Source organism: Epinephelus lanceolatus, chromosome 12, assembly GCF_041903045.1.
Source record: "Epinephelus lanceolatus isolate andai-2023 chromosome 12, ASM4190304v1, whole genome shotgun sequence".
In the NCBI taxonomy this organism is placed as follows: Eukaryota; Metazoa; Chordata; class Actinopteri; order Perciformes; family Serranidae; genus Epinephelus; species Epinephelus lanceolatus.
Window position 1 is genome coordinate 38,092,831 of NC_135745.1, and position 14,987 is coordinate 38,107,817.

Sequence of the window (14,987 nt, forward strand, 5' to 3'; positions counted from 1 at the left end):
ATAATCTGTTTTTGGCTACTTCAACCACATCCTTTAGTTTTTTTAACCTTGACTTCAAAACATCTGTTTGTTGGTTTGTGTCCTTGAATTTACCCTAAATACAATACCCTAAATCCCAACTGGTGCAGCCACAGGGTCCAGATTCCTCCTTAGTCATCTGTTCAAAGTCCACACAGTTTAATATATTCAGCATCATACTCGTGTTTGGCCATGTCGTCGAGCTAGTTTGTCATCTCTGTCAAGTAGCTATCCATCAGTGACTCACTCTACAGCAGGAAACAGCAACTAAAAATAAAAGCTCTGTGCCGGAAATTGACTGTACTTAAAAATAAAGTGGATGTTTTTACAAACTTGACACGTTTGCGAGTCACTTGTTGTCCATTCAGAATGGTCCTGCCACCCACTTTTGGATCACAACCCACCAGTTGGGAACCACTGGTTGAGTGTTTATATAATAGAAATGATTTCACTTGAGTTTTCATTTCATCTAGCCCTTCTGTGTTTAGGAAGAAGAGATACCTTGTAGGCGATCTTTGCGGGACATTTTTTGCCCAGGCCCAGCGGCGGTGACATGTGCGTCAACATCTCATACATGGCAGTGTAGTGGATACGCCCACTTCAGAGAGATGAGTGAGGAGAGATGCAGAGAGAAACAGAAGCAGAGGGAGGAGAGGTTAATGAGCGGCAGATCTGATACAAATGAGGACAAACAGTGAGTTCCCTCTTCAAGGTCTTGTACTTGTTTTGTGGCATTTTAGATTTTTATAACAGTGTTTCTTTTTCGAGCAAAACATTAGCTCAGTGAACTCTAGATGCTCTTTTGGCTTTTAGTTTGAGAACTTGTGCTAAATGTGACAGCACTGCACTGAAAAATGTGTTTCACATGCTTTGACAGCCCTCTGCTGGATAAATAGAGAACATGACTGCTAGTGGGTCTGCTCTGCTGCCTGAAACAAAATGTGTGTTAAAATGCGGCAGTTACTACAAGATAATCCAGTCTTCTATGATATGCAGATCTGCAGGAACAACCTCTATATATGTCAGAATATACTCCCAAAAGTATGATGTTAAAATATGGTTGTGCATAGCTAAAGCCTCATTATCCCAGCTGTGCATTTATATGCATCTCTTAAGTGTGGTCACTATTATTGCTTGTGCTCATAAAGCGTAGAGAACATTTGTCCTTAATAATTCTGTTGGAGATTATTGCATGCACTTTACATTTGGATTTGAGTAGAACTGTAAGTGTTTCTAATATTGTGTCACTTTTGAACTTTACTACAAGCTACTGAATTTTAAGATGTATGGCATTTGTGCCACCAAGGTCAAGGCGACCTATTACGCTTATTGTCAGGTTCATACTTGTAGTTTCGGTTCATACTAGGGTATGTATTACACACTTTAACCCTTTGAAACCTGGAGCGACATCACTTTTCCTGTGCTGCTTTCAGGCGCCTTTCAGGTATTTAAACCTTTGAACCCTGAGCAAATTGGTGTGATTTCTTTTGAAACCATGGGAAAAAAGGCAATGAGTAACTTTGTAAGAAATGTCGCACAAATTGTAAAAAGGAAAAAAAAAAAAAAAAAGAACATAGAAATAGAAAAAAATAGATTCAGAAAATATTTTTTTTGAAAATAGGGAAAAAATAAAAAAAAAAGCTAAGGAAAAAATATTTATAATAATTAATATTTTTACATTTTAAAATTATGTTGCACAATTACTCTAATTTTTTAGCACTCTTTGTATGTCATTTCCTTATTTGTTCGGTTTGTATTTTCTTCCTTTTTTAAAGCTATTTTTCTTGTTTTTAATTTTCTCTTTTTACTGTTTTCTTTTTGCTAATTTTTGGGTCGTTTCTTCTTCCGTTGCTCATTGTTTTCGTCCCATGTTTTTAAAAGAAATTCAAGCTGATTTGCTCAGGGTTCACAGGGTTAAAGTTTAAAAAACACTTCATTTTCCTCATACGGTCTGTGCTGGGACACCTGTATTCACCCTCTGTCTAAGACCAAGTTCACCCTGGACACAGAGGTGCTTGTCAGTAGTCGCCTGGCCGGATCAGATGCCAAAACTATGACTGCAGATCACGAGCCAACTATGGAGCTTGTGTGAAGGGCCCAACCTGTTAATATGGGCACCAAAGGAAGTGGGCTGCGCTTCATAGAAAATCAGCACGCTTCACGGGGCTTCTGCGTTTAGTGTGAACCTGGTGTGAGACGCTCTATTTTAACCAATGTGTCTCTAAGTCCCTCCCAAAAAAGGCCAGTCTGTTCTGATCGGTTTGCATTTCCGGTTCTTCCATATCTTGGTGTCTCTGCATCAGGGCAAAGACTGCAACGCAGAAGAGAGGCACTTCCTATCATGACAGAAATAACCAATAAAAGCTTCTAAACACAACTGGACATGTTCCAGCAAAAGTGAAAAATAGTTTGTGTATCTATCCTGTGATTGGCTCCAAAATTGTAGAAGAAGTTCTTCCTTGGCTCATGCCACACCCTTCCACCAAGTTTCATTCATCCTGCTGACAGACAAACAAACAAAGCAACCAAAAACATGACCACTTTGAGGGAGGTAATGCAGTCAAATCTCACCATGCCAGACGATCATACTCCCCCCAGATGCGAACAAACTCGTCCAGGTGATGGGGACCCAGGATTGAGGAGTCTCGCGTCAGGTACTCAAAGTTATCCATGATCACAGCCACAAACAGATTAAGCATCTAAAAGGGGACATAAAGAAACATTTAAGAGGAAAAGCAGCGTGCAAAGACAGCAGAGAACTTGAAAAATATATAATCAGAGTGTTGTAATGGTGGAGCCCTGACCAGGAACGAGCTGAAGAAGATGAACGAGACAAAGTAGCAGTAAGCAAAGTCGGTCCCGCAGCCTCCCTCGTGGTCTGGAGACGTGATGAGAGGGGGGATGGAGGGGTCTGGTTCACACTCCTGACCCGACAGACACGAAAGCATGATCTCCTGCCAGGACTCGCCTGTTGCACTCCTGGTGGTTTGAACACAAACAATGAGTTAACATCAAATTAAGACCCAGTTTTGAGAAAATTAAAGGGACAGTTCAGCCTGAAATCAAAAATATATATTTTTCGTCTTACTTGTAGCACTGTTTATCAGTCTAAACTGTTCTGGTGTCAGTTGCTGAGTGTTGGAGATATCGGCCGTAGAGATGTCTGCCTGCTGTCGAATACAATGGAACCAGATGGCACTCGGCTTGTGGTGCTCAAAGTGCCAAAAATACATTTGAAAACCTCAACCTCAAACAGCCTTGCTACTCAAGATAATCCACAAACTACACTCGTCACCTGTATCACTGTGCAAAAGGAAGCGTGCATCTACTGCTAGCTCACCCAGCAGTTGGTTTTGTGATGAACTGTCCCTTTAAGACAATCGAAACTCATGGCATTGAAAAGTATTTTTGATGAGCCTACCTGAAGAGCAACATCAGTGCACTGAAAAAGGTCTTAAAATTGTTGTGTTGATTGATGTGACTCTCATCATTCAGCTTGATGTTTCCAAACACCTGCGGAAAACAGGCTGTGGTTATTTCACTAGCACCATTGCCATAGCAGTTTTAATGTCCCTGGGTCCATATGTTTGAAAATGTCCAAATAAAACATTAATATAGTCATGAAAGCAATCAAATATATCAATAAATGGTTAACATGACCTCATATAAAGGTCAGAATACATCTTAACATCCATGAAAACTATGATAAAATAAGAAAAATATCATATTCAGTCACATAGTCTGCAGTTGTTTCTTAAAAGTGTTAAGAAACCCTGTACATAACTGTATGTTTGACTTGAGAGCCGTGACAGTCTGTTTTGATGTATTAGTGATATATTAATGACAGGATACCTGCATTCCAATTATGGCGTATATGAAGAAAAGCATAGCAATGAGAAGACAGACGTAAGGAAGAGCCTGTTGGAGAAGAGACAGTCGAGACAGTTAATTAAAACTTATCACAATGCTGCGTTAAAAAATATTTTGGTGTGACAAGAAATAAGACGCCCGACCTTGAAAGATTGCACGAAGGTCCACAGCAGAATGCGGATGGTGTAGCCCTGTCTCAGCAGCTTGATCAACCTGGCGGTCCGGAAAAGCTTCAAGAAGCTCATGTTGATGGTGTTCACGGACTGACGCACAAATGGTTGGAGAGAGGGTGACACAAGGGAGAGGGAGGGAGGGAGGGAGAGAGTGGCAGACAGAAGGGAGAGACAGGATGTAAAACACAGATGGCGAAATTCAACACAACATGACTTAAGTTGTGTCTGGAGGCAGGGATCGTAACACACGCGGGAAACTTGGAAAGAAAGGATGCTGCATTTAACGCTGGCTATTTGTATCGTTTTTTTTCCGTCGGGTCGCAACATTGTGAAAATGAATGGTGTCTTGGCAGTAGCTTACCTGTAAATCCACAATTATCTCAGTGATGCTGCCAAGAACAGTGATGAAATCAAAAATATTCCAAGTGTCTCGAAAGTAGTTCTGCGGCAAAAGAAAATATTTTAAGTAATTTGATTCAGCACAGACAAATTCTTTATGAGTGATGTTTTCTTGTGTTAATACTCACCACAAAACCAAACGCCATGATCTTGAGTATACACTCCATGGAGAAGAGGACGGTGAAGGCTGTGTTGAGGTGTTTTAGGACTGTGTCGTAGGCTGTCGGGGCCGAGTGGTACTGAAGGGAAAGAGAATGGGTCGAAAAAAAATTGTCACTGATCGCTTTGAATTTATTGACAGGCATGACATCTACCTTCACACACTGTCAAAGTTCTTAATGATGGATACATACTTCACAATATCGATAATCATTTTCTACAACACATCAGAACTTTATAGATTGATTTTCTGCCGTCCACACAGTTGTTGGTTTCAGTTTATGGTATGAAAATGTTCTTGCAGAAAATTTAAATTTGAGATGGGTGAACGTTTCATTGCCTTTACTCATATTCTTGTCAATATTTAATCATTGTCATTTGGTGCTGAGTTTGTATTTCAGTTACTCACCCTGTGTTGTGTTAAATTTGTGAAGAAAATTTTGACAAATAACATGTCATAAAATATCATCTAGTAACAGATAAAATAAGGAAGGCCAAAGCTAAAATCAAGATAATAAATGGGCATTAAAAGCAATAAGATAGCAATAAAATAGACGGACAGCTCAGATAAAGTCAGAATATGCTTTCCAATAGAGGTACGTTTTTAGGAGACTCAAAGTAAGCCAGTGACTCAGACAGCCTTATGTCCTTGGGCAGGTCGTTTCAGAGCCTCGGGGCCCTGGTGGCAAAAGCTCTGTCCCCTTTGGTCTTCAGAGGACCTCTACCCGAGGGTCTCAAACTACGCAGAGGTTCATAAAGGAGTAACAGGTCTGAAATGTAATCTGGAGCCAGGCCATGAAGAGCAGAAACAGTGAGCCGATGTAAAGAGGCTGAAACTGCTGTGATGTGGTTGCACTTCTTGGTTTTGGTTAACTTGCACGGTATAATCCAAGTCACATTTATCCAGTCTTATACTCGGTACTTCCCCAGCAGACAGGTCTTTTTCGACATGGAACTGCTCTTCAAAGCCAGACTGCATTGACAAAAAGAGCCATTTTACCTCTCTGAACATGGAAGCTGCTGCTCTACTTCTGCCTGGATCAGTTAGTTTGTGTTACTGTGTGACTTTGGTTTTTTAAAGAGTTAGTTTGGATTCACCAAAGTCACACAATAACACAAACTAACTGATCAAGGCAGTAGTAGACCAGCAGCTCCTGTGTTCAGAAAGGTAAAAATATTGTTTTTGTCAATGAGGTCTGGCTTTGAAGAGAGTTTGTAAACGGATAATTTTGCTGAAAATTCTTGAATATTTTCTCTGCTTTTGGAAACTTCCGTTTTCCTCATGAATTTAACATGACACAGGTGAGTAATTTATATACAAATGATTATTTTGTGTTTGAAGTCTTCCTTTAAGGAGTAACACCCATGTTGGTACATTCAGGTGCTTGTTGGAAATTCTGATACCTAAGATTTGTGCGGAAAAGTGTGGTCTCAATCAAACCTCCACCATAATCAATAAATGAACAAACATGAGCACTGTGGATTTTGTAGGTTTCTTTCATTAAAATGTTCTTGTTTGAAATGTAGTAGTTTCTTTAAACGCAACAACAAAACTGATAGTTTTGCCTGCTATCTGGAAAGGTAGGTGCTGAGATCTCAGGAAACACTGCTAAAAAAACAGTTAAGTCCAATGACAGGCAATAAACAGGATCAGACACCTTGTAAACAAGCCAGATTACCAAAACCATTTAATTTGGAAACCTAAAGGGTCAGTTTACGTCCAGTAACAGTGCTTGTTTTTGCCACTGACAGGGTCTGATTATTATTCTAAGCGTATGACAACATTATAAAAAGGATCCCTACAGAGATAGACCATTTGGTAAAGAGAGTCCTTTTTGTTTAACCAGAAACAGCTCTGAAATTGCCATCACCAAATCCACCAGACTCCATTTAAATAAACAGTAATTTTAGCATGTATAAGAAGTATGTTTTCTCTCTTACTGGGTGAATTAAGGGTTTATTGAAACCATACCAGAGTTGGTGATTGTTGGAACAGTGGAACAATGGACCAAGACAGTTTCTGTAAATTCTATTTTGTTTCTGTTGATTTTCAAGGCTAAAATTACTCTTTAATTTAAAGTCTGGTGGGTTTGGTGATAACGATTTTGGGCCTGTTTTTGGTTTAACACCGAGGATCTTACTCTTTAACAAAGAGATCGACCTCTGTAGGGATCCTTTCCATAAGTTGTCAGACACTAAGAATAACAATCTGAGCCTGTCAGTGGCAAAAACAAGCACTTTTAGTGGACGTACACTGACAGTTAGGGTGACCAGACGTCCTGCATTGCGCAGGACTGCACAGCATTTCTGTCTCTTTTCACGCGTCACACAAATTGAGACCATGTCCCGCATGATTTGTTGTCACCCGCACTAGCATCCCCCCCCCGGCCAATGAGACGAAGCTGCATGCAGCAGCCGGCCCACGTGGGCTCTGTTTATTGTCATAGCAGCAGTGCTACGTGCTAGTTCCCCCTCATCCTTCCTTCCCCCTCTGCTCATTCCCTGAATCCCTGGACGTGTGAGTTGAGACTTTTGTTACTGTTCCTGCTCTTTTGAGCTTTCCAACCATCACTGCAGAGCCAGTGAATCCCTGGACTCGTGAGTTGCGCCTTTTGTTATCCAAGTGATAAGTGATTGTAAGCCTGGGTGGTCATTTTATTTATTTAATTCATTTATTTTGAGTACTTACACCCATAAGAGAGAGAAAAGGGAAATAAAAATAAAAAAATTAATGAGGGCAAACCATATTAGCCTCGTGGACATTTTAATGAGGACAGTGGCGGATGAGCCTTGAAGGAGGGGACAGGGACAGTTGTCCACGGCAGGGTGGGGGCAGGTGTCCCACATTGTCCCTCACAAACCACAGACCAGACCTGGTCACCCTACTGACGGTGCAAACATTGCAGCCTGTTTCCCTGCTGCCATCTCTGGGGGTCTCGCTCAATACTGGACCAAATTCAGAAGGCCACCTGATGAATGCCACAAGCCTAAATGGTCTTACACTCAAGTTGTTCTTTATACTACGTGTTGTTGGAGTTTTAACCTCTTTACACTTCTTTCCTTTCTCCATGCACCTTGGAAGTAAGTGAAACAGTGCCAGAAACCTCCACCCTGCTAACTACAGCCAGTGTGGTGGGTAAAAGCTGAACCAAGAGATCTGTCTGTAAATTGTGAAAGAATGGATTTCAAGGCTGTAACTCACAATTTGTAGCGCCATAACAGGCAAACATTATAAACACAATGAATCCTGCTGTGTGGAGTGCTTTACCTTCATCATGAGGACCACAGTGTTGAGAGCGATCATGACGAGCACCGTGTACTCAAACGAGGGCGATGCCACAAAGTGCCACAGTCTGTACTGGAAGGTTTGTCTGTTCTGGGGCATGTAGCGGGTCATCGGCTTGGCACTGATGGCGAAGTCGATGCAGGCCCTCTGATGGAGAGAAATGTAGTAAAACAGACATGAATGAATATGTATGTATCTGTGTGTGTTTGTACATGTTAACTGTTTCAATCGTTGCACACCTCGTTCTTCTCTAGACTGCACTCCTGAATCATCTTGTCACCCTGCTCCTGAAAGGTGATGATGATCAAAGCCACAAAGATGTTGACGAAGAAGAACGGGAAGACCACAAAGTAAACCACGTAGAAAATGGACATCTCCATCCGGTTCCCTCGACTCGGCCCCATGCTCTCCTCTGTGACATCGGTAGAGTGCTGCAGGACCCTAGCAGGAAAAAAAAAACACATGAAAACAGAGAGATCATCTATCATTCTTTGAATTTAAAAACATTTTTATCCCTTAAACTGAACATTTTGTGGGCAAATTGTGACGTTAGAACTGAGTGAACATCCACTTACTGAGGCCATCCCTCTCCAGTTGAGACGGTGAAAAGTGTGAGGAGGGCCCAGCAGACATTGTCATAGTGAAACTCATGTCTCCTCCATTCTCTCCTCTTCACCTCCTTTTTGTCTCTGCTGTAGTCAATGTAGTAGCCTCTGTAGGGAGCAGAGAGGCCCACAGGTCATTGCTTCACTTAATTCACTGATTAAACCAGCAGACTGAATGAAAATGAAAGGTATTAAAGCTTTTGTTATGTTACAATGGAGAATTAAGGGATCTGCAGACAATCACAGACCATCTGGGGGTGTATAAAGAATGAGGGGCTGCACTTCTTGGTCATTTTCCTCTGCCTGCTTACACAGAATTCTGTAATGTGAGCTATTTGTGTTTGGACTTTTGTGCAAGATTTGTCCATTGCTCTAAAAGGTCAGAAATGTAGTGATTAAATCTATCTATAAGTTAATTATATTGAGTTGTTGTGTATGTAAACTCTTTGCTAGAAAGTTCTGCCGTGGAGAGACGACACTTTTTTCTTCTCTTCTGTTTTTTGGTCATTAGGGAGTTACGTTTAGTACTGTAACTTTATCTTTAGTTAATTGCAGTGTTTTTGGTCGGAGTTTCATCTGAAGTTCGCCTGAAGGCCAAGAAATAGTCCAGCACAGTGGTGCCAACGACCCCTACACTGATACACATTAGGTCACTGAGCCCAGTTAGATACGATTTCACTTCAGGGACCTCCATCTGAAAAGATTTTGGTTGTCAGATATGATTAAGACCAGAATTATATAGTTGTCAACTATGGTCGAGAAGATAACTCTGGACTAAGTGAAACCTATAATCAGAACAGTTACTCTTATGACTCTTACTCACACTGGGCTCACCTTTATAGTAAATTAAGAGTGAAACTACTCCCCATTTCCTGAAGAGCTGCTGGAACTCCCTTGAGGATCCCTGGGGGTCCCCAGACCCCTGAGTGAGAACCACTGATCCAGCACATAGCCTCCTGTAAACCCATTTTTGTACAAACTAAGCAAACAAGATGTAACATGTCAATTGGTGAGCTGCAGAGACGCTGGAAGGTCAATTTTATTACCATGACCAGCTGTTTGCCCTGTCGTCAGACTTTATGCTAAGCTAAGCTAAACACACATGACAGTGGTGTCAATGGGCCTCATTCACAAACAGTGCGTATACACAAATCTGTGCTTAAACTGTGTGTACAATCGTTTGACGCACAAATCCGGGATTCATCAATATTTTCTTACCTGAATTTGTTCTTACTCTGCGAACAAATTTAGAACTGCCTCAGACCATGCGTATGCACAAATGAAGAAGGCCGAACTGACTTAGAAAATGCAAACATACCTTTTAAGTACATGCAGAGTCTATAAAACCACATTCATGAAAAAGAGATTTAATTAACATTTTTTAAAATAATTAATTTACTAATATATTGGCCAAATGGATTAAATTACCATGAAATTGACACAGTTCACCTTCATCATTGTGACAATTAAAATATTAACAATAACATGAACAGAAAAACTATCACTCCATCAGCGTGCAGATGATCTGTAATGCCGACTGCCATATCCTGGCTGTGGCCCACTGGCCAGGAGGCACCCACGACTCATTTATTTTGCAAAAGAGTACAGTGGGAATGCGTTTGGAGGCAGGGGCTGTGAGAAGTGGATGGCTCGTTGGTGAGCATCTTTTGTTCTAGTCTTTTATTTCAATTGTTTTAAGTTAGTATTTTCAGTAAGTCTCTATTCCGTTAAGGTTAAAATGTTATATTGTTTGGGTGACCGGGCATATGGCCTTAAGACATGGCTGATGACACCATGCGCAAACCCTGAAACCCCTCAAGAGGTGCGCTATAATAACATACATGCCCACACACGCGCTGTAGAGCGCACTTTTGGCGTGCTTAAGGGCCGTTGGATGTGTTTGGATCAGATACTGCCGGTGGCAAACTACTTTATACCCCTGAGAAGGTGTGCAAGATCATCTTGGCATGCTGTGTCCTCCACAATCTTACAATGACCCATGGCATTCCTGTAAGACCCGGTGCCATCGCTTCTAACAAACTGTGAAATTTACTACTTCTCTCCTCACGTAACCGCTTCCTTCATTCATGAATCAACTCTAGGCAAGCGGTTTCCTTGTATGGAAAAATGGGGGCTGTGACTAAGTGACTAAGTATATGTCAAACATATGTCAAACTATTTCTTTAAGCTTTCATACTTGATGATATGGTTGTGTGATATTCCTCTCTGAACTAGTTCAACTTAAGATGCCGTTAACATTTTAACTGTCACGTGTCACGGCTCAAGTTTCTCAGGTTATGTTTTTTTAAATTTAATTCATTGAAACTCACATCTCCTCTCGTGTAAGATCACTTCCTGCCCTCTGTGTGTTTTCCCTCCCTTCTGATGACGTCACCTGTGTCTGATTGTCTGTCCCGCCCTGATCAGCCTCACCTGTGTCTGGTTATCCTTCCCCTCACCACAGTAATTAGTGTGTGTCTTTATTTCTCTCTGTGCCAGTTTGTCTTGGCTCCTTGTACTTTTAGCGTTCCAGCTTTTTGTTTCCCTGTGTCCTAGTCTTATTTTTGTGGACATAGCCTGTTGATTGACTCTGCCTCTGTATTGGATTTGTTTGCCTCCACTGATACTACTACTGTGTACTGAACCTTCCTTTTGACCAGTAAAGACTGAGTTATTTTACCCGAACTGCCTCCAGAGTCGTGCGCTTGAGTCCACTCTCACCTGGTTCACCAGTAGTTACATCATGAAGTGTGGTATTGGATCAATGGAGGATTTTAAGACATATATTTATTCCAAACACTGAAAGTCATGGACTGTAAATGTCTTTAGGATCAGTGGTGGAAACTGCTTTTACTCAAGTACCGTACTTAAGTACAAATTTGAGGTGCTAGTACTTGAGTATTTCCATTTCCTGCTATTTTATACTTTTATTGCAATGCTCTTTAGAGGCAAATATTGTACTTTTTACTCCACTACATTATTATATATCTTTAGTTACTAGTTACTTTGCATATTCAGATTAATAATACAAAGTATAATCAATAATAAATGATGATGATGTATTATTAAAGGTTAAGATAAGACTTTATTATTATTACCCAGAGGCGTTTGGGACAGCAAACATGGACGCTTTAAGGCAAATCTTTTAAAAACATCTTTTTTTGCAAGTTTTAGTTAGGTTTTTAAGTGTATTTTTATTTGTTTTAGGAATTGGTATTATTATTGTTATCTCCCCTTTTTTAAGAATAAAGATAATAATAATGCCTTCTTATTTTGTTTGTTTTTATCATGTCCTGCTTGTTTTTATATATGTAATACTTTATTATCTTATATATTTTATGTTTGTCATGTCTGATGTATCTTAAGCACATTGAGTTTACGCTTGTCATCTGAAATGTGCTATATAAATAAAACTGACTTGACCTGATTTGACATAATTTTGTAGTAATTAGTATGTTTTTAAGGTAATATTTATGTATTTTTACTCAAGAAAAATGTTGAATGCCAGACCTTTACTCCTAACAGAACATTTCTACTCTGTGGTATTGCTGCTTTAATAGTCTCCCATCACTGGTTTAAATACGTCCACTTACTGGCATTCCTTCTCTGTGTTCATGGAGCTGTCAGTGCAGTAGAAGAACTTCCCCTTGAAGAGCTGCACGGCAATGACAGCGAAGATGAACATGAAGAGCTGGTACACGATGAGGATGTTGAAGACGTTCTTCAGAGACGTGACCACACAGTCGAAAACAGCCTAGAAGTGACAAAACACAACAGGGATGGCAAAACGAGCTCAGTCTGTCAGAGATCTGTGAAATAACACCAACAACCAAAATACTGGAGGGTGTTTGCATCATACCTTGAGTTTAGGAAGCCTCTTGATGGTTTTAAGAGGCCGCAGAACTCTCAAAACTCTGAGAGATTTGATTGTCTTGATATCTCGGCCTTTGTTGTTTCTGTTGACATTGATATAGAGCACTTAGGAACATAGTTGGAAACTCAAACTCTTGCACACAGACACATGGCATTGACAAACTTAAAAGAGTGAAAAAGAAAATTACAGTAAAAGCCAAAATGTCAACACAAGTGCGTTTTGAAAACCACAATGAAACACAGAGAACTTCACCCTGAGTGTGTTTGTACGGAGCCCAGCAGGTGTCACGGGTAAAATATCTGATAATTTTTGCAATGTGTAACCTTGAATTGTTTGCAAAACTGTGTGCGTGTAATAAAGATTTAAGGATTTCAAGTGAGATTCACGGATTTACTTTGGGTTTTGGCTGTTAATGCAAGAATGTAAATCTTTTATTGTTCCATTTTACAAAAAAAAAAGTATTTTCTATCAATTAATGTGGAAAAATTAATAATTTGAGGAAACAAATCACACATTAAAGAACAGAAATGACTTATCAGTGTGCCCAAATTATCAAAAATGTTACTCCTGCCACCTGTCAGGCTCTGTAGTTTGGTGAGATTTAGAAGACACAACAAAAAAACAAAACAAAAAACAAACAAAAACACACCGAATACCAAAAGGATAAATGACACACATACAAAAAAAGAAAAGAAATCTATATGAGTAGCTTATGGGAGACGTTTACATTTAGTGTGACTGAAATTTTTACCCCATCACATTCCTGGTAGCCCAACAGTGATAAAATCCACAGGAACAACAGAGAAAAATTGAGGCATAAAGAGAGATACACCGTGAGCACAGCTCGCAGGATCACAGCTATATTCACAACAGAGAAATTAACATGCAATACAATCCTCTACGGTACAACAAAAGGCACAAAAGGTTTAGCGAGTTATCTGGAACACTCATGCTGGGAACGGCGACAAGAAGAAATATTGTAGAGGCTTTTTAGCATCACACTCCACCCATGAGTATACTCTCAAATTACAAATCTTTCCCTCTTTTTCTGGGACCATAGTGACAGTTAAATCCAAGATACACACTGCACAGGGCCATGCATGCCTCCGTATTTGCAGTTCTTGAGCTGCAATGTAGCAAACAATTTTTCGAAGCTGCAAAGGTGTCTTAGAGCGAAGGTCGTTCATAGCTATACTGTATGCTCAGAAAATGATTTGCTGCAGTGAGTCAGTCATTAGTCATCGGCAGGCAGCACTATATAGTGACTCACGTTAGAGCAAAGGCAATCAGAGCTCCCACCACCACAATGAAGTCCAGGATGTTCCACATGTCTCGGAAATAAGAGCCATCGTGCAGAATGAGACCCTGGTCTATCATCTGGAGGACAAACAACACACCCACACGGACACGTAAAGTGAACAGATTAAATACGCACAGGGACTGAAACAACTCTGAGAACATTGGGAGCAGCTGTGGTAAAATCTTTTAAAGTGTGGTTGGTGCTGTAAAAGTGGAGTAAAGACATGTTTCAGTTACCCACCTTGATGATCATTTCAAAGGTGAACACTCCAGTGAAGACGTAATCGAAATAACGGAGGACCTGGATGATTTATAGACAAAAAAACAGATTTTTCTGAGGGTGCGTACTCTTATTAGGCATCATTCTGGGACACACTCACCTCCTGTGTGTCCCAAATCCATACTACAGACCATGTGTGCTACAGACTAATTGTCATAGTGCAGAAAATCAGCACACTTTACCATTTTAAGCAAACACCAAATGATACAAAGAGGATTAGAGCCAATTGAAATATCGCCTTTTATGCATGTTTATGCTTGTTGAACACAAGTGTTGTCTTTTTCACAAAGGTTTTATTGCACTTACAGTAACAAGTGTAGTTGGAGGAGCTCACTCCTGACACAGAGAGCAGAGGAGATGCTGGAGCTTGAACATAACAGAGGTACAACTGATCCCAAATCTGCAGCCAGGAACAACTTTTCAATAGCTGAGCCCGAGACCAACACAAGTGCAAGACTTCTGTTCAACATCTATATGCTCCCTCTTGCTCAGATTATGGAATATCATAACATCTCCTACCATACTTATGCAGATGACACAAAACTTTACATAACAGTGTCACCAGATGACTACAGTCCCCTATATCTACTAAAAACGTGCATTGGCGAAATCAATACGTGGATGTGCCAGAATATTCTACAACTAAACACAGAAAAAACTGAGATAGTTGTTTTTGGCCCCAAAGAACAAAGATCAATAGTCAGTGCTCACCTTGACGCCATGACACTAAAACCTACAAATCAAGCCAGAAATCATGGTGTAGTTCTGGACTCAGACCTAAATTTCAATAGTCACATTAAGACAATTACTAAATCAGCCTACTACCACCTTAAAAACATAGCAAGAATAAAAGAATTTCTGTCTAAACAAGATACAGAAAAACTTGTTCATGCTTTCATTTTCAGCAGGCTGGACTATTGTAACGGTGTCTTCACAGGCCTGAGTAAAAAATCAATCAGACAACTGCAGCTCGTCCAGAACGCTGCTGCCAGAGTCCTCACCAACACCAAGAGAGTGGAGCACA

At 40.4% G+C, this 14,987-nt stretch overlaps 1 protein-coding gene across 1 annotated transcript in view; it reads right to left on the reverse strand.

The window, feature by feature from the left end:
• LOC117271803 (voltage-dependent R-type calcium channel subunit alpha-1E) overlaps positions 1-14,987 on the reverse strand; it is a 95,651-nt gene that overhangs the window by 8,953 nt on the left and 71,711 nt on the right. Inside the window, exons 25-39 of the mRNA XM_078173394.1 lie at positions 13,925-13,984; positions 13,655-13,761; positions 12,370-12,466; positions 12,104-12,264; positions 8,481-8,618; positions 8,145-8,346; positions 7,888-8,052; positions 4,589-4,699; positions 4,423-4,503; positions 4,032-4,151; positions 3,871-3,936; positions 3,440-3,531; positions 2,823-2,997; positions 2,590-2,717; positions 520-616 (exon numbers count right to left, since the gene is read on the reverse strand). Of these exons, the coding sequence (XP_078029520.1) occupies positions 520-616; positions 2,590-2,717; positions 2,823-2,997; positions 3,440-3,531; positions 3,871-3,936; positions 4,032-4,151; positions 4,423-4,503; positions 4,589-4,699; positions 7,888-8,052; positions 8,145-8,346; positions 8,481-8,618; positions 12,104-12,264; positions 12,370-12,466; positions 13,655-13,761; positions 13,925-13,984 (1,800 nt within the window). The remainder of the gene's footprint in view (positions 1-519; positions 617-2,589; positions 2,718-2,822; positions 2,998-3,439; positions 3,532-3,870; positions 3,937-4,031; positions 4,152-4,422; positions 4,504-4,588; positions 4,700-7,887; positions 8,053-8,144; positions 8,347-8,480; positions 8,619-12,103; positions 12,265-12,369; positions 12,467-13,654; positions 13,762-13,924; positions 13,985-14,987) is intronic.